Source organism: Harpia harpyja, chromosome 12 (genome assembly GCF_026419915.1).
Source record: "Harpia harpyja isolate bHarHar1 chromosome 12, bHarHar1 primary haplotype, whole genome shotgun sequence".
Classification (NCBI taxonomy): Eukaryota; Metazoa; Chordata; class Aves; order Accipitriformes; family Accipitridae; genus Harpia; species Harpia harpyja.
In genome coordinates this window covers 43,432,464-43,455,468 of record NC_068951.1, presented here as the reverse complement: position 1 = coordinate 43,455,468, position 23,005 = coordinate 43,432,464, and the positions used below count along the sequence as shown (strand labels likewise).

At 41.6% G+C, this 23,005-nt stretch overlaps 2 protein-coding genes across 4 annotated transcripts in view; one reads left to right on the top strand and one right to left on the bottom strand.

Moving 5' to 3' along the window:
- The window catches only part of VEPH1 (ventricular zone expressed PH domain containing 1), a 99,649-nt gene that overhangs the window by 56,487 nt on the left and 20,157 nt on the right, over positions 1 to 23,005 (bottom strand). For all 3 annotated transcript variants that reach the window (XM_052804088.1, XM_052804087.1, XM_052804089.1), the window contains 3 exons: positions 18,841 to 19,015; positions 4,675 to 4,841; positions 2,915 to 3,124 (listed from right to left, as the gene is read on the bottom strand). In XM_052804088.1, coding sequence (XP_052660048.1) covers positions 2,915 to 3,124; positions 4,675 to 4,841; positions 18,841 to 19,015 — 552 coding nt within the window. The remainder of the gene's footprint in view (positions 1 to 2,914; positions 3,125 to 4,674; positions 4,842 to 18,840; positions 19,016 to 23,005) is intronic.
- On the top strand, positions 9,443 to 15,487 carry PTX3 (pentraxin 3). Its single transcript, XM_052804090.1, has 3 exons — positions 9,443 to 9,734; positions 10,131 to 10,664; positions 13,756 to 15,487. Exons 1-3 carry the CDS (start codon positions 9,587 to 9,589, stop codon positions 14,367 to 14,369), a joined length of 1,296 nt encoding a protein of 431 aa, XP_052660050.1. The 5' UTR covers positions 9,443 to 9,586; the 3' UTR covers positions 14,370 to 15,487.

Genomic DNA, 23,005 nt, shown 5'->3' with positions numbered 1-23,005 from the left:
TGGTATAAAAGAATAACAACAACAAAAGGCAAAATAAATTCAGTCCCTTTTAAGTAGCAGAACACAGCAGAAAAGGGGCCTCAGAGACACTCACATGGGAAGAGCTGGTCCAACACGCTAAAATACAGAATCCAAATTAAACCCTTAAATTCTGATCCCAGCTGTGCTCGTTTGAGGATTAGCTAGTTATAAGCTGTAAGGCTTCTAGGAGATGTTGACTTTTAAGTACTAAACGCAGAACTAAATGTGGTCAGCTGCAGTTCTTATAAAGGTAAATTTTGCTGGGGTTATGTAAGTAAACAAGGAGAGAACAACAAACTTCATTTGGCTCAGTCTTCAATGTGATTTTGACTTCATCCCCCCCCCGAAATAAGATTTACAAAGCCAAGCCAAATCTGGTTTTGATTCTTACAAGATAAATTAATATAAAGCTCAGGATCAGCAGAAACAGCAAGTGTAGTGTCTTCCTGTGCTGTACCCACCGCGATCAGACACCCATCGCCCAGCCAATACACACTCATAACTGAATGCCAAAGCAGAAAGGATTGGACTTGTTGCAACGAGTGAAAGACGACTTGCGTAACATCCTTCCGTGCCAGCGAACACGACTGCCGAGGGGCTGCCCCCTGACGCTCTGCTCCTGCCCCACGCGGCTTCTCCCTGCCTCACGCCAGGCTCCCCTGCTCCACAATAGCCATTTAAGTTAGTGCAACTGTCTCATCTAAAAGTATTACTGAGACAATTCTGAATTATTAAAATGGGTGTGCAAAGGAAAATTTCCCCTTTAACTTCCCTGCATTTCTCACGGGTCTTGTTTTACCTTCAGCAACACCTAACAGGGCATAACGCACCCTGATGCCTTACGATGGGTTTGCTGGACTTGCCTACACCAGGGTAGGCGATATGCTCCAAGTTGCCTAACCCCCCCAATCCCGAGATTTAAGGGACTAACTTTGGTTAGGGGCCAAAAGAAACTATTTTCTCAGGAGAGAAAACTCTCTCTGGACATTCTCTGATTACCACTATCATTGATGAGAGCACATTGTTATCTGTATCTAAACAAGTAAATAGAAGAACTGTCATCTTAAAGACAGAAGATGAATATGTGGAGGATTTTTCCCCGCACAGCAAAACAATGTCACTTTTCTCCCCTCCTCCCTCCAAATCAGCCTCCAGCAGAGTCAAAGGAAGGACAACCCCAAGGTCTGATTCAGAAAGGCAAAAGCTGCAGTGAAATCTCTAGCCTTTATGCAGACAAACTCCAGTAGACTTAGTGCAAGTTTTGCCTCAAGGATCACTGAAAGGACACGGAAACTGCGGGATTCAGCTCTTTGCTGAAATAAATTATCCAGGTTACTGTATGGCAGGCATCAGTGCCACACTTCAGCAAAAGCTTAGATTTATTACATACCATTCATTTTCTGCTATATAATCGCGTTTTGTCACAGCCATAAAAATTTGAATTATTTACCAGAAACTCTTTGAGTTCAGCAGAACATTATTTTTGCCTTTACAGAACTGTGATTTGAAGTGGAAGGAAAATGTCTGTTAACAGTGGTGAAAGACACATAAGCTCATACTTGGGAATGAAAATAAAATCTCATTAAAAATCATGATGTGTCATAAGTAAGTCTAACCAGTTTGGTGTCCTCAGGACACCCAAGGTCATGAGGAATCAGGTAGTTTACAAGCTTGTGGTAGCAACCTCCTCCAGGCTGTGTTTTTAGGAGCTGGGGACAGCAGTGGGGTAAGATGGGTCTCGTCGGCGTCTAAGGCATTTCCTAGTACCAGCTAGACAGGGCTAACATCGCATCTTTGTGATCAGCATCCGTCACTGCTGAGGACGCAGGGATTTTCGGGCTGCTCACCGGAGCTGGTATTTTGGGGAGGTTAGAGGGCTTTGGGACCTGAGAACTACCCGATGGTTTCTGTACACACTGTCTTTGAGTCTGTTGATGGCACCTGGATTAGGTGAACATCGCTCCAACATCCAGACTGCACACTTACGACTAAAGCAAAAACTTCAGTGCAGATTAATTATGCTGCCATGAAACTCCCATAATTTTTTAGGAGCTTGTCAGTGTAAGTCCTTTTTAGGCATAATGTTCCCATTGGATCAGATCCCAAACCAAGTTAACTGTGAAGATGTTCCTGTGATGAGGCTTGAGCCCAGCATCACCACTGAGCATTTTCATTATAAAGACATTTGTCAGAAGTATCCAATTAACTATGGCTACAAAGCCAAAATATCTGGATTACACTATACAAGGAAGTTCATATTTCACTGCATGATTACAACATTCCTGAAGGCTATATGCATCTAAAATATGATATCATACAAAGGGTGTGCAAAATACTTTTTTCCTCTTCTCTGCCTTTCATTTCACATATAGGTACATTGCAACGTAGCTTAGCTAAGCCCCTGCAATAATGACAGTTACCTGCTTTAGAACATATACATGCATAGAGATACACAGTTTAATAATAATAATAATAATAATAATAATAATTATTTAGATATTTATCTTTACAGTTATGAGAATTTAAGTATTCATCTTTTTCATGTTCATTAAGCTCTTCTACAAAGTTTCTTTCTTTCCCGCTAACCTGAACCCCATTTCTGCAGGGACCCTTTACTACTCGACAGTTCCTTGGTTAGAAGATTGAAAGACAGTCTCAGTCACTAAAATACCACAGCTGATTTTTGTGGTACTTGCTCTCCTAGCCATACTGGTATTACAGTCTAGACCTATCGTGGTCTTAGGACCAGGAACATGTTCTGGTAGGGCAGTCTGGTTACTCATGAAGAAAGGAATACTTAGGTGTATTACTTTATACAAGATTTAGAAAAGAACAACCCCAAACAACCCAAGCCCCAAACCAACCAACCAACTTCTTTTGGTTTTAAACTTACCTCATCAACATGTCCAACAGCGCCAAAGATCTTTGCTGTTTGCCCAATCAAACTTGGCAAACTCTCACCAATTTCCTTCAGCATTGGAAGAAAAGTGGCTAAGGCTGTTGGTTCATAGGTGGATATTTCTATAAGTATGTTTAGAATAATGTCACTATGGTTAGGGTCTTTCAAGTGTCCAAATAGAAATGGCATACACTCTTTCAGCACCTATTAAAAAAATCAGACAGAAACAAATTTTGAATACATTTTTAATTATGAACACATATAACCAAAAGAGGTACTGTACATCGGAGCAATAAAAATAAAACACTAGACTTTGATTTAGTAAAATAGTTTTCCACCCTTGCTGACCTTTGCACAGAGCTATTGCTAAGGTCAATCAAAGTTCAGCTCAACATATGGAATAAGGGTAAGCTGCAGCCTTGAAACATTGCAGTTATGCATATATAAGTAAGGAAATGCCCAATCGTTAAAAAAGACAAAAAAAACCCCTCACCAAATATTTCCCTTGCTCTGGGCCTGTCCTATACTTTATTGATTAAAACAACATAGGACTTAGCCTTCCCCAATGATACAGTAAATTAAAGTACTAGCAGAATTTTTTGGTTTCTACCGGAAACTAAAAAACGTGACAAGGTTAATGGCTGGAACAGAGGAAAAAATAAGAGGCAAGATCCTCATTGCACAAAAAAATGCTGTAGGCAAGTTGTCATTTCTTGGTAACAACACAATTTTCAAGAGGCTGAGGGTGTAGTCCTTAAAATCGTCTTACGAACAGGATGCAGTGTATACAATTATCTACCAAATGATTATTTTTCACATAAACACATGTGTACAGTAATACACCTCTGATTCAAAGAAACTGTTGCATCTGTGCAAAAGACATTTCAACACAGAAACGGGGCACAAAGTAACCGATTCTTCTGTCATTTTTTGAGGATTATCAGTTTTAGCAAGTTGATACCTGTCGCTGTGGCAAAATACTGCAGGTAGGTGGCTGAATAAATTGTTAGTAGCAATAAATGATAATAGTAATAATGAGAATACAAAACAACTTCCGATGTGTCAGCTCCAGTGTGGAGCCCTGCAATAGCCAGAGGTGCACCCCAGCCTCCTCCAGCTGACAAGTGCCTTGCTTCTGAAAGGAGCTCTATTTCATCTGGGACTGTGTATTACAATAAAGTTTCCTTGGCTACCTGGGGAAAGATACTAACTACTGTTGATTCTTCTTTTCCAAAAATTTTATGAATTTCATAAATTCACAAAGCAGGTAGTTTTGTGCCTTGTTCTAATGCACTGGGTGCTGTCAATGACATGCAATTTCCAAAGCATGGTATATTTTGCCTTAGATAATTAATCTCCAGCTCACTTCTAATCAATTCCTAACTCATTTTAATTTTCCTTGATACGTAATTTAATACAGTTCATGAATTCTAACAGAAACATAGTTATGGGAATTCATACTCAGCTGACAGAGGAAGAGCCAAAAACGTTGAAAACAGTTCTGGTCTAACACAAACTTTTTGGTCCAGCAGAGTCATTGTTATGTTCTCTTTATGATTAGATGGAGAATTTGGAATGAAATTAAAGAATTCACGGGGAATTAATGTAGGAAAGCACTGTCATGCATGTTACGGGACTCCTCACTGTTCAGAGAGCAGTGAGCAGACAGACCTTGCCAAGTCATCTGAAACAAATAAACTCCTCCAAAAGGAGGTGCAGTATTTAGCAGCAAGATATTCCAAACACGGTTTTACCCCAAGTTCTTTTTTCCTAGCCACGATCTGGAGGAGCCTGAGGAGGTGGTGTTGTTCGGCTTGATCCAGCTTAGCCATCAGTGCCACCAGCTCCCTCAGATGGAGGTTTATTGGCTGCGGTTGCTTCTCGTACAGAGCAGGCAGGACACGCAGCAGCATCAAGTTCCCTGAGAACAGAGCAAATGAGAGGCTTACTGTATGGCCATAGCCTACAGCTGGAGAGAGCCCTAGAAAATCAGCACACACCTGGAGACACCAGTTTTTAAGAATCATCAGTACAAAACCAGGGAGACATGGAACACACCGTAGAAAAATATATACTGGGCCAAGAAGACAAATAAATAACCTAAATAGAATGAATCATTGCAGGCATAACAATGTAGGTGTAAAAAAAAGAAAATACTATTAATGATAATTTTCATTCTCAAGTACAATATCATGAAAAGGCTGCTTAATGAGCTTTCAGATTTGAATGATTCTTTGTTGAGTCCTACACCAAACTAAGTGTGATTTAAATTAACAAAAAAATAAAGTAAAAAAAAAAAGAAAAAAGAAAGAAGGCAGCTAGAAAGCACATAAAAGCTATGTTTCTCCTTTGTCGAGATTCAGACTTTCAAATTAAATAAGCAGCATATGGAAAGAATAGCTGGTTATTAAGAGAACTAAATATGCATGACAGTAAATTTGAACATAAATAGTTAAGGATGCCACTTCCAGGAATAGAAAGGAGCCAGAGAGAGTCAACTGCAGACAGACAGAGATATGCAAAACCCTCTCTCACACATTTTCTTAAGATGTCTGTGCATAATTCAATTTGAAGCCCAGGCTCATACCAAAATATATAACTTCATATTGCTGTACATGCCTGCCTCAATATATTTAAGTTTCACTTGAACAACATATGGAAAACATCTGCCTATTGCAATGTAGTATGGCTCCTTTTTGTAAACCCTTGAAAGTCCTTAAGGTCTCTTTGGATTTGGTTTCCAATAGGAACTAGGACTCTGGCCTGCTGCTTTTTCTCCCTTTTAAATCTGAGCCTTCGAATTTTGGAAGATAAGCAGGTCACTTCACGGATGGTAGAAAAAGGATATATGGGTCAGACCGGACCACATCGTGCTCTTGCCAGATACAGAAAACGCACCCCAAGACACTGTTAGGTCTTGCAACATCAACTCTGAGCCAAGTAACTAATGTATAATTTATCGCAGGTTCAAACAACTTTTAGTCGAACAGCTTGTAATGATCCCTAAGGGGTCCTTACGCTTTGGAGGAGAGCCTCCACACTATTCAGCCAGCCACACTTCTGCATCCTATCCTGAAGCATTTATTCTGCTTGAAGAATTGTTGGCTTCTCCTTGAAGGCAGCTCTGAGCCCTCTGTACAAGCACTGCAGTGCTAAAGGCAAGGTTCAGACCCCACCTCTAGTCCCATGCACATGGCGAATTTCAGTCTTGTTTTGTTCTATATATAAAGCACAAAGGCCAGTTGCAAAGGAAAGATATTTGCTGATGAATTACCCTAAACAAATTAGCAAGCTGTTCAGTTCTGGCCACTTTCTAGCCACATTCTTTGTGCAAATCTCTTCCTGATGTTACAAGTGAGTCTGTAAAAAAGTGTCACATTTTTACGAGTCTCACTAACCTACCGTGGGATTCAGGCAAAGCACCAATCCACCCAAAGTTAGAACTAAAATGGTGGGAGCATGCATTTACTTGAACTTTTCTAGACTCACATCTGAGTTTGAAATTGAACAATTTTGTAACCGAATACACTAAAAATTATTTTCTTCTCCGGATAACTTAGTGCTTACAGAAATAAGTCCTTTCTTTGCACTTGCACACATTTAGTTTCTACTGGAAGTTTTCTGCTCATATGGAAGAGAGCCCTTAAGCTCCAGTCAAATTTCAGCAATGCTAACAATTGCAAAAGATGAAATTCCCATGTTCCTGGGCAGACAAAATTCATCTCAGCTGTAAAAGTGTAGAGGGAAGGAATTCAGCAGAGAGTAACAAAAACTAGCAGCTTCAAACAAGGAAAGACAGGCACAAACCTGAGACGTGCTATTGCCTAAGCTGGGATGTCACAGATAGGAAGGTGTCTGGAAAGTAAGACTAATTATTCAACCTGAGAAAACAAGCATTTCAAGTGTCGGATGTATTAGAGGAGGGATGCAATTTGACGTGACACAACATGATGGATTGCAGCCATGAAACTCCTCTGGACAAAAATACTTCGTACAAACACAAATTTGGGCAGTTTCCTACAGCAAGCATTGCTGCATTTATATTCACTAACCAAGATAAATGAAAAGCAAAGGCAATTTAGAAGCAACCCCATCACTTTGGAGTGATATTTAAGAGACCTCACTAACATGGAATTGCTTTTAATTGAATAACCTGTGTATACAAACATGTAAACGATCCAAGCAGATACTACAGTTTGTGTCTGTTCTTCATATAACTTAAGAAAGGTCATGGATCACAACCCAATTCACTATTTTATTTTCTTTTCATATTTCAAGTTAGCTCTGAGTACTTCTTGCCATTTGTTTGTCACACCTTTTCAGTTTCTAAGGGTATGACGCACAAGCAACTCACCAACCTTTTGACTCTCAGAGCTCGGGCAGTCAGAGGCGATATTGCACCCGCTCCCAAGTAATTCACTTTTTTCCATCCTGCTTCATCTGTCTCAGTCTAAACTAAGAGCCTGAAAAGTATGTTTGTTGTCTGAGAATGGAAAAACATTATACTCTACTCCTTAATTACCTTCTTTCCCTCTTCCTTCCCCTACCACCCTTACCCCCAATACTTTCCAGATTAGATTTTCTCAGACTTTCCAAGCAGACCACACACTGGGAATTATGCAACTCAGGCAGAAACTAATGTACAGTTGGGGACACTCGATGGCTTTGCACTTCTGGCTGCAAGTCAGGCAGGGAGGAGGCACGTACAGCAGGAGCAACCACAACTGCGTGCTGTGATGATGCCAGCCCGCCCCGGCTGCCCCAGGACCATGCCCCGGGCGCACTTTGGCCGTGCTCCCTGCACGGACGACGAGCAGCAAAGGTTGCCTTGTGCTCTCTGCCCAACCCAGCAGCACAGAGAGCTTGTAAAAAAAAAAAAAAAAAAAAAAGAAAAAGAAAAACAGAGCTTGTAGCACACTGCAAATGTAACATGGACAGAAGGAACTCTCAAAGCTATACAGCAGTATTTTGACATTCCCTAAAAATTGAGTATTCAAAGATAAGAGCCCACGCCTAATTTTTTTCCCCAGGATGACTGAAGTTAGGCATGAACCTCCCCAAAATGTTCACCTCTACTTTACCAAAGTTTTGAGGTTTCTAACGTATTGCGTCGATGTTACTATTTATTACTTGCGGTTGCTGAAGAGCAGCTGGAGGCCCCACAGTGGCAGAAACCCCACATACACACAGGGTGAAACAGTGAGACCAGTTTGGCATGCAGGAATAGCACAGTACCGTGGCCAGCAGTCCAACACTCAGGTAGCCCAGGTTTGCACTAACAAGGCTGGGTGCTGGGAGGCATCTGGTGCAGCACCAGGCTCTCAGCAGCTTTCTGCGGCCCTCAAAGCAGCGGGCTGCCCGGGGGTGTGTGGAGCAAGCCTGGAGGGGCTGGGGAGCAGGCAGCTCCAGCCTTACCTCCCTCCTCAGCAAAAGGAGAAACCTGCGAAGTGCCTCCTGGTCCCCGCTGCAGGAGGGAGCAACGCTTGAGGCCGCACACACCGCCTCTGCTGCCTCATGCAGCCGCACTTCCCACTCATGGCCCAGGTGTTGGAGGCAGAATGAACAAGAACAGAAGCACAGGGCCCTCTTTACGCACTCCTGCATCAAGTGATAAGGGGCTAAACCAGACTCAAATGGAAAGGGAACACTGATTGGAAGCTAGATGCAATTATGTGGGGTTTTTTCCTATTCTCTGAATATTTCATAGCCAATATATAATTTGTACCATATTACCCCTAATCTCACCTAAGCAATGCATCTCTGAAATAATTAATGGCCCATTGAACTGGTAAGCCTTCCAGAATTTAAAACAGATTAACACCAATAACAATAGTACTTAGCACTAGATTAATGTCTAATCCAAGAGTGCCTTGTTTTGTTTTTTCCAAGTTAACAGAAACAACTCTAATCATGCAGCTGCTAATCTACATGCTCGCAAAACAAGATACTAGCAGTAACCTATTATCCGCATAGTTATGATGTTGTTATTGGTAATTAGGGCTAGAAAAGCAAAACTTTAATAACCTGTCTTTATGAGTTCTCCTTTATTGCTTAAAGCAGTAAACTGTCAGTATATAATAGAAGTTTTTATCAAAAAAAGCTACAATATTTAGGTTAAACCATACGCGTGTATCCAAACCAACTCCAGGTATGTTTATTTTTCTACGAATCCCCTCCAGAGCCCTGGCACATACCAACTACAAAATTAGTTTGCAGAGAACACTTTTCTTTCCGCAAATAACACAAAATAACATAACTGATGCAGCCAGCGCTCACAGGCAGAGAGCTCCAAGTGATTGCACCCCCCACTCTCACTCTCGCATTGATGCACGTTACAGCAATCTGCACTTGGAGGGGAAGCGGCAGCTCGCAAGAGCAGTTTTTCCCGTTTCTTCCCCTTCGTGAGCCAGTACATCTCCCCCCAGTGCAAACCTGGAAGGCTGGAATTGAGCAAGCTGCACGCCCCCTTCTCCTCTCGGCCAAAACCAACAGTCAGAAGTGCTCTTATTACAACACTGGCACTAGCATTGCTCATTCATTCAAGCTGAGGCGCTCAGAGCATTTATTAGGGGCTCGCTGTGTCTCACTAGCAGTCTTGTCTCTGCTGAAGTCTGACTTAGACTTTAGCTCCAGACAGCCCAGCTATTTTCAGGAAGCAGCTAGAGAATGCTGCCCCAAGAAATACTTTCTCTGCTTACGCTGTTCTGTGTTTTCAGGGCTTCTGTTTCTGTTCTGGATGAAGATGACGACTATGATCTCATGTATGTGAATATGGATAATGAAATTGAAGGTCCAGTTCTTGGTACTGAGGAAAGTAAGTAGATTTAAACTAAATTTGTGTTAAGTGCAGAATTGCATTCTTTGTTGCCTAGCTCTTGTAACAGTTATTACAAACATAAATATTTTTCTCAGAGGAAGAAGCATGTGCTTGCACCAGTAGGTTATTATGGTCAGCAAATGCTAAAGCACTTGGATGGCGTGCCTTGGAATTTGCTTTATACTCTCTATTTTTCAGTGTTCCTGCAAAAGACTGCCGATGACAATTTTAAAATAGCTATAATACACACCACTTTCCTGCTTTGATATAGAGGGACACACACTGACAGTCTGGAGCTTGTAAGACTTGCACAGAGCCAGATTTTGTCAAATACTCCTTCTGTTTAAAAATGTAAGTACAAAGGAATAGCAACATCTGTATCTTCCATTCCAGCTGTTTCGTGCGACTGCCAGCGAGAGCACACTGAGTGGGACAAGCTCTTCATCATGCTCGAGAACTCTCAAATGAAAGAGAACATGATGCTGCAGCAGATGGACGAAATCCTGAAGGTGGACCTGCAGACCCTGAAAGCAGAGCTGAGCCAGCTCACCACCAACCTCGCAGGCACCTTCGCTGCCACCATCGAGAAAGTCACCTCCCACATCATGTCACAGGTAGAGCAGGTGCTTGTAAGGAACACTGACCAAGCTGAAGAAGCCAAGAGGCTTCACGAGGCCGAGCAAGGAAAGGTTCTTGAGCACATTCTGCTGCTGAGCCACAATGTGTCCGGCAGGCTTGGCCGGCTGGAAAGCGCTTGGCTGAGGAGGTCTGAGGCAGAGGCTCAGGAGACAGCTTTTCAGCAGGATAAATTCAGTCCCGCCAGAGGAGACAACCTCATTTTGAACTCTCTGTGGAAAGAGCTACAGCAAACCAGAGCTGAACTGAAAGCATCGCAGAAATGGGCAGCTCAGCACTTACTGCCAGCAGGTAAGTCCACGTGCGCTGTGCTTTACCAGAGAGCTCTCTTTGGTGGGCCTGTCCAAACAGACATCCTACAAACACCCCTCTTAAGCACCTTCCTCTATACGACTCCAAAGCAATCTTACAAACACCACAGCAGCTTTGAGCAGTCTGTACATACAGGGAGGAAACCCATTAACTCTTCTCAGAAAAGAGGCGCTGAGATTTACAAACGTGGGATCAAAGAAGGGTTTAATCAAAGTCCTTAGAGAGGGCAAAGCCAGCTAGATCCCACCTCCTGCAGGCTCTCCCAGATCAAAAGAGTTGCCAGAGAGCAGCAAATGTATTTTAAACATACAAATTATGTTCTCTCACCTTTTACCTTCCCAGCTGGTAACTCCTACACATACGCGCTAGTTGCTGAGCTCTCCTGTTCTGTTCATGCATGTACCTACTCCTCCCTCTTCCTAAACTAAATGTTGTCTCCTCACCAACTCCAACTGCCCAGGAGCAGAGCTAGATCTGAGGTCACGCTGCCGATGTCAACCAGCTAAGCACGCTTCCCGCAGCAGGGAGGGCACGTTCACTGCATGCAACTGTCAGGACAGAATATTTCCTCAAGCATGGAAAAATTAGTAACACTGTAGTATTGTTGGTTTGTGGGGTTTTTTTTCCCCTTCCAAAATGTTTGCATTGGTCAGCAAGCGAGGTGGCCATAGAAAAAGGAGCTCATATCTCAAATTTCACATCAGTTTTTCTGTGCACTGTAATATGACACCCAAAAAGCAGCTACAGCAACTTGGGTATGGCAGAGCAGACCCCCATCTATTTAAAGTTGGATGCAAAATTGCTACATGCACAATATAACTACACTGAATATAACTCTGCCTACCAGATAGCTATCACTGCCTGTCTTCTAAACATTTACATGTCTTTAACAACCATATTTTCCACAAATGGAAGTTACTGCAGCTTAAAAACCCCACAGAAATCTACACTCGCAGAATCCCACGGGTGTGTGTGAATAGGAAGTTAGGGGTGCAGTTACACCAGCCTTGCCAGCGACCCTTAGCAGCACCACCAGCATGAGCTCTTGCACAGGTGAGCAAGGAGTGCTTCTTGTAACTGCTAATGCAAAGGCAACAACTGACACAAGCCTATTGCAATACAAACACAATAATTTACATCAAAGCGTTTTACAATCTAACGTGAATCTATCCTTTCATGTAGGGCATGGATTCAGCTTTATAAGTAAATTGCTTTTACTCCTTTATTTATCATAACACTTCAGTAATCTTTGTGTACTGGGAGTAGATCTTACAGCATATTCCTTTTCTCCCAAGCACATGAATCTTGCCTTCCAGAAAGCATGATCTCATTCTTTATCACTCTCCTGTAACACAGCCAGCCTTGCAGTCAGTTACTCTGCACTAGGTGAGAGTAAAAAACTTGATCGGCATTAAGGATCTCAGTCTCATCAGTGGAAATCCAGATTATTTCCACTGGTTCCTACATGTTTTTATATAAAATGTTCTTATTTTTTAATTTAAAGGATACATTTTAAGTACTTCCAGAGTGTCTCCTAGAATTTTTTTTTTTTTCAAAAGAATTTTTAGCAACTGAATTTCATTTCTCACATCTTGAATTACTGCCAGCCATGCTCTTCAGGGATTTTCTAATCACACTTTTTGTTCTTCAGTGAGGCTGGTTTTAATTTTGTTTAGGCCTTAATAATAAAGCTTGAAAGCTTCCTAATTAAAAGCTTTTTCACAATAGTGTTCCTAAGTAGCATTTTAAGGAGTATCCCCAACAGTTGCTTGCTGACCCTGCCCCTTCTCAAAGCGGCCAATGAAGAAATGTAAAATCTGCTCAGAGTTGAAAGGAAGCTGTCTATGAAATAACACAGCAGCATGATCCTGGAGGACACAAAGAGTCCTTCATTCACTGAAGCAGAAATTTCCACACGCTTTTTAGACATTTTAGATCCTCTAGCTTGTTTAAACAGGAAATAAGCCAGCTTAATTGTAGAAGGGAGCTGCTTTTTCCCCCATGTCACCTAGAATATTAAGTTGTATACAATTAGGGAATGGTACATAGAATACCAAAAATGACTTGGGTTTACTGATCATCAGTTACTTTTCCAAGTTCCATAAATTTCTGTTAGTGGTTTTAGCTAATCTAATTTCTGTTATCAACATATTGATTCATTGGAGATGAGAGATTAACTGTTTTTAAAAGACCAGTTGTCTTATATGTTTCCCATGCTTAACCAGTGCCGATGAAAGCTACTGGCCAATAGCCCTAAAGGCAGGGTCAGAAAAGGGAGTCGTTATCATAAACACACACATCTCGGCATGCTTCTAGCAATGCTCCCTGTGCTGCTTTTCGGTAGCCCCTGTCCCTGTCTCCTCTGCTGCCCAGTTATCCACAGGACAACTGCAGGACGCTGCATAACTGCCCGTGACAACTCCCAGCGGCTCCATTTCCCCAGCCGCAGCAGCAGTCTCACACTGCTATCCCAGGAACAGCACGGTATCTAAACCCGCTGTTTGACAGACCACTGAACTCATTCCCTCACCATAACATTGCTGTTTTCATCACTCCATACTGAAAAAGAACACGGAGGCTAAAACAAGACTTAAACGAAACAGAGGGGACTACCCAACATAATTACCCAATGTAAAGTGCTAAATTCTCGAGGTGACCCAGCAAAAGAGAAGCTTTCCCAGGAGGCACCTCAGAGCAGAAGGCACCGGCCCCGCACAGATCCTCGGGGAAGCCCAACTTCCTGAGGCAAGCACCAGAGCAGGCAGGCAGCATTAAACTCAAATGTCACTTAGCATGGCACAGGACTATACAATACACTGCTATTGCAGTGAGGGAAGAGCCAAGCCTTGTTCCTGCAGCCTGATTAGCCCCTAGACACATTGCCATAGTGTTTGGCAAATTCATCCATCAGATCTGACAGCTTCTTCAAAGCATCCTACATCCCACTGGATGAGCTGAGCTCTCCACTCCCTTTGAGAAGCCCAGAAGCGAGCATATGTCAAGGGTCCTAACTGTGCATGTACAAATAGACCGGTTTTTATTTACCTAACAATCTTTCTAACTTTTTCAGGGTGTGAAACAGCAATTCTATTCCCCATGCGTTCGAAAAAGATATTTGGGAGCGTTCACCCAACTGCTGGAATGACCCTTCACTCCTTTACTGCTTGTATCTGGATCAAGGTGACTGAGGCGTTGGACAAAACCATTGTATTCTCCTACGGAACCAAGTTAAATCCATATGAAATCCAGCTTTATCTCAGCCAGGAGTCTGCAGTGCTTGTTGTTGGTGGTGACCAGCACAAGTTAGCCGTCAAAAATGTAGTTGTTCCTGGGAAGTGGATCCATCTCTGCGGTGCCTGGAGCTCAGAGAACGGATCTGCGTCCCTGTGGGTGAAGGGAGAGCTCGCAGCCACCGCCTCAGACATTGCTGATGCTCACACCGTTCCAGACGGAGGGATTTTGCAGCTTGGTCAAGAAAAGAATGGCTGCTGCGTTGGAGGTGGATTTGACGAAGCTTTAGCCTTCTCCGGAAAATTAACTGGCTTTAACATGTGGGACAGAGTGCTCAGTGCCAAAGAGATAGCAGCGCAGAGTGGAGAAGATGCATGCAGTATCAGGGGCAACATCATCGGGTGGGGAGTCACAGAAGTTTTGCCATATGGAGGAGCCCAGTACATTTCTTAAATTCTGGCAAGGCAGTTTCTGAAGCAGAGAACATATTTCACAGAGCCAAACGCCACTACGTACAAGTAAACAGAGCCGTAGGAGCCCGTGTCTCGAACTCCCAAGGAAGATGAGCGTTGGAAGTTTACAGAATGAGGTACTGTGGAGACAGGATTTGATCTCTACCTGCTGTTTTGGCAAAACACTGAAAAAAACCAAAAACCCCCACATCAAGGCATGACATTGGAAAAGCTGTTCCTGAGGTCAGACGACTGGTGTCTCTCTAGTGCAGTGTTTTCTGATGTATAGAAGTGAGTGCCACTGTGGACATTTTGGAGCCGAACAGTGCTCCTGGCAGCCCTGCTGAAGCAAACACGTTGGGTATCCAGCTGACCGGTCTCTGCAGAACAGACGTAAGGCTGTGCATCTTCCAGGCTCCTCCAGTCATTGGTTTTTATAGTGCTAATGTGAATTGTACAGAGGAACCACATAAGCCAAGAAATGCGTTGTTTATTAATCGTCGTTAGTAATTTGTAGACTATAAGAAAACTAGCTCCTTGTTTAAAGCATTATTTATGGCACAGATTGACCGAACATATACAAGTAATATTTTCCCCATCATAAGCTGGTGTTACATTTGCAGCTGTATTATATTGTAAATTGACTTTGTAATAATTTTATTGAAATTATTTTTGTAAAGTTGCTCTGTAAATAAATATACTTCACTAAACTAAAACTTTCCACGCTTCTCATGAACTGAAACTCTGAAAGTGAGTACCAATTGGGAATTTTTCCATGTTTTGAACCATGCAGTTTTAGCTGCTAATAGAAAAGAACATAAACATCAACATCTCATACAAATGGAGAGACCCTCAGAGGACCAAAATCCAAGCATTAGCCAGACACAGCTTTAAAGGCCCGTCATGATAACAATCCCTCTTGTGAACACTGTCACGTGCAAGGATCTGCCACTGTAGGAGTTCTCCCACATGGATGTGGTCACTTGTACAGAAGAGATGCTTTAACATACTGACACATGCGCATTGACCTGAGGCTGTGGTAGCATGGCACTTGGAGACTGAAGGAAGGATTGGTTTTGAGATATCCCCAAATAAAAAATAAAAAAAAAAAAAAAAAAATCAACCAGTACCCCATGCATAATGCTGGCCATCTGAGAAGGACATACTCAGTTTTAAGATATGTTTAGATATCCAAAGTAACCAACTCGTTCGATTCTAACAGGAGGTTTGTACAAGGCAGAATTGATGAATATTCGGTGGCAGCGGCTTTCTTCTCTCACATTCACAAGCTTATCTAAAATCCAATAAAAACCTAGGGCTGGATACAGCGCATAAGAAGCCAGTGCAGAGCGCCAAGACACCGGTGGTGATTTGCGTGTAGAAAACAGAGCAGAAGTAGACAATGATGAATAGTTATTCACTGTATATGTAACCACTTATGACAAGAACGATTATTTACTACCTGTTGAAGCCTCTTAACAAGTTATCATGGAGAATGTCTTATTCAAAGCAATTCTTATTTCCACTGGAAACAGCCCACCCTTCTGCTCTATTCACACGTTTCTCCATCTTTCTTATTCTCTACAGATATCCTAAGAACACACTTTGAAAAGTTTCTTGACATGTTGCTGCTATGCTTATTTCCTGAATGTGACACAGCTACCAGATCCTTCCTTCCACGATACAAAAGTAGTAAGAAAAAACTATGACAAGGTAATTTCCACTTTACTATGCCATTCAAGGGGGCTGTACTTCATACCTAGTTATAGGACCTGCTCCAAAGTTTTGTCAACACTGTTTATTTAAGGTAAAAATAACTGCTCCAATTGTTGGCATTTCTCCTATTACCCCACAATAAAAATATATCTAAATTAGAAATGCTTAGTGGTAAGCATGACAAAAATCCCTTACTAAATAATATCTGCAAATAACCTTAACTACAGAACAATGAAAGATTACCTCCGTTCGTCTGCTGTCAGCCAGAAAACAGATCTTCAGAGTTAAGAAAAACACTTGAGGTCCCAACATTGTGCAAGGGCAAAACCGCTCTCAAATCCTCTTTCCATACAGCGCCCCCCATTAAATGAAAACAAATGTCCGTGAAACGCAGCAGAAAAAGCAAAATCCTCAAAAAGATTACCAGAAATCCTTCCTGCCTACTTTTCTTACTGTACCTCATACCTGAAATGCTTTGTCTTGGAAGTAGCCTTTTCCTATCTCTGTTCTGGTTTGGCAGATGACCAAATGCAAAACCAGTCCTTTCATTCTCACTGACTCAGCTGGAAAACTCTCCTCTTTCCAACTGCTTTGCTCTTCCTTTATCAGTTCTGTGGACTAGCAAAGCTTTCCCACAGTCTAGTCCCCTCTGTCACCTCCATCAGGACACTTCTCTCTTTCCTTCCTAGCTTAACTATGTTTTTCTTTGTCAACAGTTACTTTGCCTGTTTGGAAAACACCAAGTAAATAGTATTTTGGGGGAGTTTGGGCTCCATATATGGAAAAGCCACTGTGACCCTGCTCTTGCACTGCAAATGTAGAAATGAAGGAGCAAGCGCAAGACATGCATTTCTGGAGTATGTTGTTGAGCCCAGTTCTGCTCTCTAACAAGCCTCTGCTGAATGCAACATCCACATCCCTTGCCTGAGCTCCTCTGGATGGTGCAGCAGCTGTGGGACTCTCAGATTACAGCAACAACTTCAGGGTAGTTTTGCTGCTGTCCCCTGGAAATGAGAATAAATCTGCCTGATCCCTTACGCTGATGGAAGGTGTCAGCACAGGGCCTGTCAGCATCACGAGCATGGTACAGACATTTTCATGTTTAGAAGCTGAGTTCACACTAACTGGAACAGAGTAGTTAAACACTCTTTCTAAAGAGCTCTTTTTTAGCTAATAAGATAAGAAACTGATTATGCAGCCAAACAGTTGCCCCAAGTAATCAAAAAATCCAGTTAGCTCTCAAACACTCGCAGGCAGCAGGCCAAAGTCTACTATCAGTCTCACTGGTGCCATTAGGCTGAGCCCTGTCTGTGCAGCACCAGAACAAGGCCCTTTGTCTCCATGCTGCTTTGTAAATTCATCCTTAGCAGCTTATCCTCTAGCTTCTCTTCTCCCTTCAGCAAACACTCAGTCTTTAAGCGTGGTTCTTAGCCTGCTGCAAACCAACCTTTTCATGCCTGAAATACAAATTATGTACAGTGCAATTAAGCCACTATGCAAAACAAAGCACTTTGCCTATTCAGGGTGCCCTCTTCCAGTCTGGAATTTCCAAACCTGATGTCCACAGCAACATCTGCTGGTAGAATAACATAAATACACAAAAACAAGCAGGCTCAGTCACGATGAAACCTTCAGTTGTGGGTGTTTATCACTTTTCCCAAACCTATGACCATACCATAAAACCTGTTTCACTCTTTCTATTAATAGCACTGAGTTACAAGTGGCAATGCACAATGTTAACACATAAATACTAATGTCACAAGTCTTAAAAGAATTATCCATGTGGCTTTGGAAGTTGTTAGCAATATTCTGTTCTTGGACTCTACTCAATTAGTATTATCACATAGCTCATACATATTTATCATATTTATCACACACTTGTCCTTAAACAAAGCAGACAGAAATATGCAAGCTTTTACCACAATGTCTTAGGGACAAAATTACTTTCTAGCTTAGCTATCCCTCCATAATACGCTCCATTTATATTTTTTAATAAATACAGAATGCATACATTTAATTCAAGGGCTTAACATCTTCATAAATATGTTCTTGGAATAATTAGACAGCTATTGCTACTTATTGCTATTGCTCATACTTGAAGAAGAACAAACAGTGATTTTACTACTGCAGTAGCACTGTATTGCAACAAATACTGTGAACATTACTAGTTCAACTAAATTGGTCTTCCTTTTGTAGAGGTATGAATATTTTTGGCTTTTTAAACCACAAAAGTAAAATGTACAGAGTTTAGCATCAATATTCTAGGTAAAGCTAACAATGTAGGCAAAATTGAAGAACCACTACAAAGCTTTTACACTTTACATCTGACTTTTTTGCCACAGAATGGGATTCATTTCATCCCCATTTACATTTTGGAGTATTGCCAATGACACTAATAGAAAGGATAAGAGCCCAGTAACTAGCATCTCATATCATGGCTTATAATTTGAAGTCCATTAGTACAGTATACTAACAAGTACAGATGTTATTTCCTGCCCTAAGGGTCATCCAATCTATAATGAAACTTCCATAGTCAACAAGGTTCAGTAAATTCACATATTCTTGAAAGGTCTTCCTTGTTATAGTCTGTTATTAGATTGTGTTTAACATGTTTTATAGGCATGCTTTATACACACATGCCTCATACGTGTTTTCGTGTATAACGTGTTTGTTTGTATATATGGCTAATACAGCCTAACTAATCTAATGGTGGGCATGCTGCAGGACTAAATCCAAAAATCTCAGTGCTTTCATACCTTGAAGGACACTTTTGACAATAGTGTCTGTGTGATCAGCCAGCAGATCTGCTTTAGCAATTGCAGCCAAGGATAGATAACTTGACATGTTTCTGCACAGTTCCTTATTGCCCCTCTGAAGAAATTTCACTGCCACTGGAACAGCTAGGGCCATTATGGGAGGTCGATTGTAATTCTGCAAAAACATGACAAAGCACTGAAAAATAAGCAGCTGAAATAATGATTAAAATAAAGTCTCATGCTGATCAGAGTAGAAAAACAAAAATCAAAACAACAAGGGAAAAAAAGCAAAAAACATGTCAAGAAAGGTTATGTTTTGGTAACACCACTGGAGGCAGACTTGAAAGAAAGAGCAAGTAAAGAACTTTAAAACTACTGCACCAGGAAATGCTAGTAATGCACCTATTTTTTTCTTCTGCAAGAGAAGGAGAGAACATGATATGAAGTGTACGAGTTAAACGTTAACTGCTGTAACATTTCTAACACGGTATTTTGTGTTTGGTGCTCTCAGAGAATACAGCAGAAGCTGTATCCATCATTCACACAGCATAGGTAATTTTCATCCCAAAGCATAGGAAACACCTTGGAGCAGTCACTGATTCTGTTGACTGGTAAATATTGCTCCCTGCACTAAAAGAGGTATTGCTGCCTTTCATTCCTGTGTCACAGTGACCTGCCCCACACCGAGGTCCAGCCCTAAGCAGGGCAGCCCAATGTGCAGGCACAGTTAAAGCTCAGGGAAACTATTTCAAGCATGGGTAAATCTTCCCCAGCACAAGTCACAGCTTCCCTCATCTAAACTGAAGTGTGTTACTACTCTGAGTTTTGGTCTACCTTTGTGCTGGCAGAGACCACATGAAGAAAGGACTCCTCTGTTCCCAGAACAGGATCTCAGGCTAAGCCGCTGGGACTAAATCAAAGGCAGACTGGTCAAATGAGGAAAAAGAGGACGCATGAGTAAGTATACTGGGAGACTTGCTCACAGGGTAATAGCTTTAGTATTGATGATCAATTTTCCTGTAATAATTAAGATTTCCTTTTCTAAACTCCAGCCAATTTCTCTGAACAGCAGGGTCAACTGAAATTTTTCAGGACTGCTAACTTCTGTCCTCAAAATGGCACCAAGCTTCAGCAATCTCAGGGGTATCTGCACATAGACTTAGGTTTTGACATTAAGGTCAGAAAAGGTTTTCTGCAATTATTTGTATATGTAAAATTGTGCACAGACTATACACATCTATTGCCCATTAAATTCCCCATACATAACTGCCCTTGAAACTAGTAGGATATGTTTATGTGTAACTGAGGACCTACAGTCTCTCTTGAACCCTCCTTAATCAGTGCTTTTCTCTCCTCTTCACTCAGTTTTGAACATCTCCTTGAAACTGGAGTACTTCATTGTTTTTGAAAATAATCCTGCAATATGATTATATTTAATTAGCATCTGAAATCACAGGCAACCACTGGAACTCAGATGTTTCAGAAAGCAACAAAACAGTGCAAAGAAAGGCAGTCCAGACTTAACACATGCTCATTCTGGAGCAGCGCTGAAAAAATAAAATTTAGACCTGAGAAAAAAGAAATTTGTTATTCCACATACCCTGCTACATTGCCTCCCAAGCCAGCTCTGCCTTCATCAGCAGTAACTGCCTTTGCCATCAGCCTCACGGAGAGCAGGACTGACCCTAATTAAGGCTACATTACACTACTCAACCAATGCAAAAGAGCCAAGTTTAAGTGGCTACAAGGATTTTTCCTTGCAACAGAGACTTGCCAAGCAGTGGACTGCTGCAGCCACTCCGGGACAGTTCCTTTCTGCCAGCCCCTAAGGAAGAAGGGGCTGCAGCAACTCCTAGGTGTCAAGTTAGCTCATTGTAGCAACTGCCATATGACCAAAACCTGCGTCTTTAATGAGAATAGCCCTTAAAATGAATAGAGCTTTATGCAGCAGCATGTTTAAATCAACATAATGCCTCATTATATTTGGCTGAGAGGTACTACTGAGTAGGAGCCAAATTCTGCCTCCAAGTTATACTCTGGGACTCCACACAGAAAGTATGGGAAGATAAGGTTTGGCCTTCTGAGTAGGATTTAAAAGATCTAAGAAAATTCCAAAGAACAATTTTTCCCCCCCCCCTACAATAAAGACAAAATACCTAGTTAAGAAAAGGTTTGAATTCAGATGGGAGGAGAAAGGTTTCATTTGTTCCATTATAAATATCAGGGCATGAATGCATGCTTATGAAAATGTGAAGGTGACAATGAAAAACAGATTTCAATAATATGATATAGTGATGTTTGCAAACCTAGGGGACCTCCCTGCTGCTAATATCAACAGAAACATGCTGTGAGATTCAACCCAGCTGTCAGATATTCATTACTACTTCAACTATCCCTCACGTATTGTATAAAAACTCATTTTATGCCTTCTTTCTTCTTTTATGCAAAGGAACTTGCTGATAATAGCTCTGTTTCAGGGAGCAATAAATGTACTTTTATAACTTTCTCGTTTTATTTCAATGAACTCCTTGAAGTAATCTGCAACACAGTGCAATCCCAAAACATTTGGATACGAGCTAGCTTGATTTAGGCACGCAGTTGCCAACAGCACAAACTGAAAGCTTAGACAAGCCATTGCATACTTCAGTATTCTTATGAAATAAGATTGCTAAAGTACCTCAAAGACCAAATATGATTTTACAATGTACAGTCTCTTGTCTGGAAAGTTTAAGTTGTGCTGCTGTCAGTATCCAAATCCAGTTACTGTCTCACCTCCGGGTACGCAAGACCAAAATGGAGATAACCGACACCTCCAGGAACGCGTTGCCTAATCGGAAAGAGTGGTCCCTACCAAAGCCAGTCATTCACAGAGAAAGGCAGAGGGGACGTAACCCCCTGATTTACCACTGACCTTCATAGGATGTATTACTGTGCCCTGTGCTGCGGTGCGGTTCATGGCTCAGGGGTGCCAGCACAGTGCAGAAGAAATCTTGCTAAGCCTCATCCGCAGTCTTGACCAAATGTCTGGCTAGAATAAACCTCTACGCTTCCCAAACCAAAATCAATGTGAACATGGGCTTCAGAAAAGAAGGGTTTTTTCTTCTTTTAGTATTTTGCTATAATACACTTTTTTGTGCGTCTTTAGAGTGACAGACTGGGGGTAAACAGAACTGACCATACTAAAGGATTATAAACTAAAATTTCATTGAAACAAATTCTGCATTGATGTTATTTCTTCTGGAACATTTTGATTCTTTTGGACTTTAAACACTTTCAGCCAAACTAGATGAGGAATCTCAGTAAGTTTATGGAACAATATATTCTACAAGGGGATAAGCAGTAACTTTCATGGGACAGTGACTTACTTGTGCCACTATCATTTGAATTTTTATAATAAAAGAACAAACCCCCCCCCCCCATCTGATTTCAGAGGCAGAGGTAAAGAAAGCAACTATGAAACAGCAGACGTACTGCAAACATCACCCCGGAGTAGTCTGTATAGAAAGGCACTTCATAGCAACTGTTTCTTCATCTGAGACTGAGCTGGTCCCCATGAATTGTACGCACAGCTGATTTAATACCAGATTCCCTCTTCCCCCCACCTTTAAATGGCTTTTCACTCTCAGCTTACTTTCTTAGAAAGCCTTGGAATAGCCCGTTCCTCTGTACAAAAGGCCGTTATATACTAAGATGTCTTCTTTTTAGTCTTGCATTCACAGGGAGCGATAGTTCATAGACTACTGAGTTCAGATAAGACCCAATTTTAGCTGTTCTTCTAGCAAATGTTTTTGAGACCTAAATACCTTTTCGAACTTCTTGTTGCTGCCTCCAACCCTTAGTAAAGTATTCTAAGAAATTATTTCAACACTCCCGGCCAGAGCATAACTTCTTTCTAGTCCTCTAAATAGAGTAGTAGAAATTGGATTTTAGTTCAGAAGTCAGTTTTCTATGTTGTATATGGACTTGGCTTTTACAATCAAAATGTTAAGGGAGATCCTCCTTACTGACAGCATGTCTAGTGACCTAAATTTCACATCATTAAAATATCTTTGGCATTTTGCTGCCTTCCAAAACGATTCAAAAGAATAACCTCTTCCCTGATGCTAAGTGCTTTCAAATTAATCTTTCTGTAACCACAGAAAGTGATAGTCCTACATCTCCCACT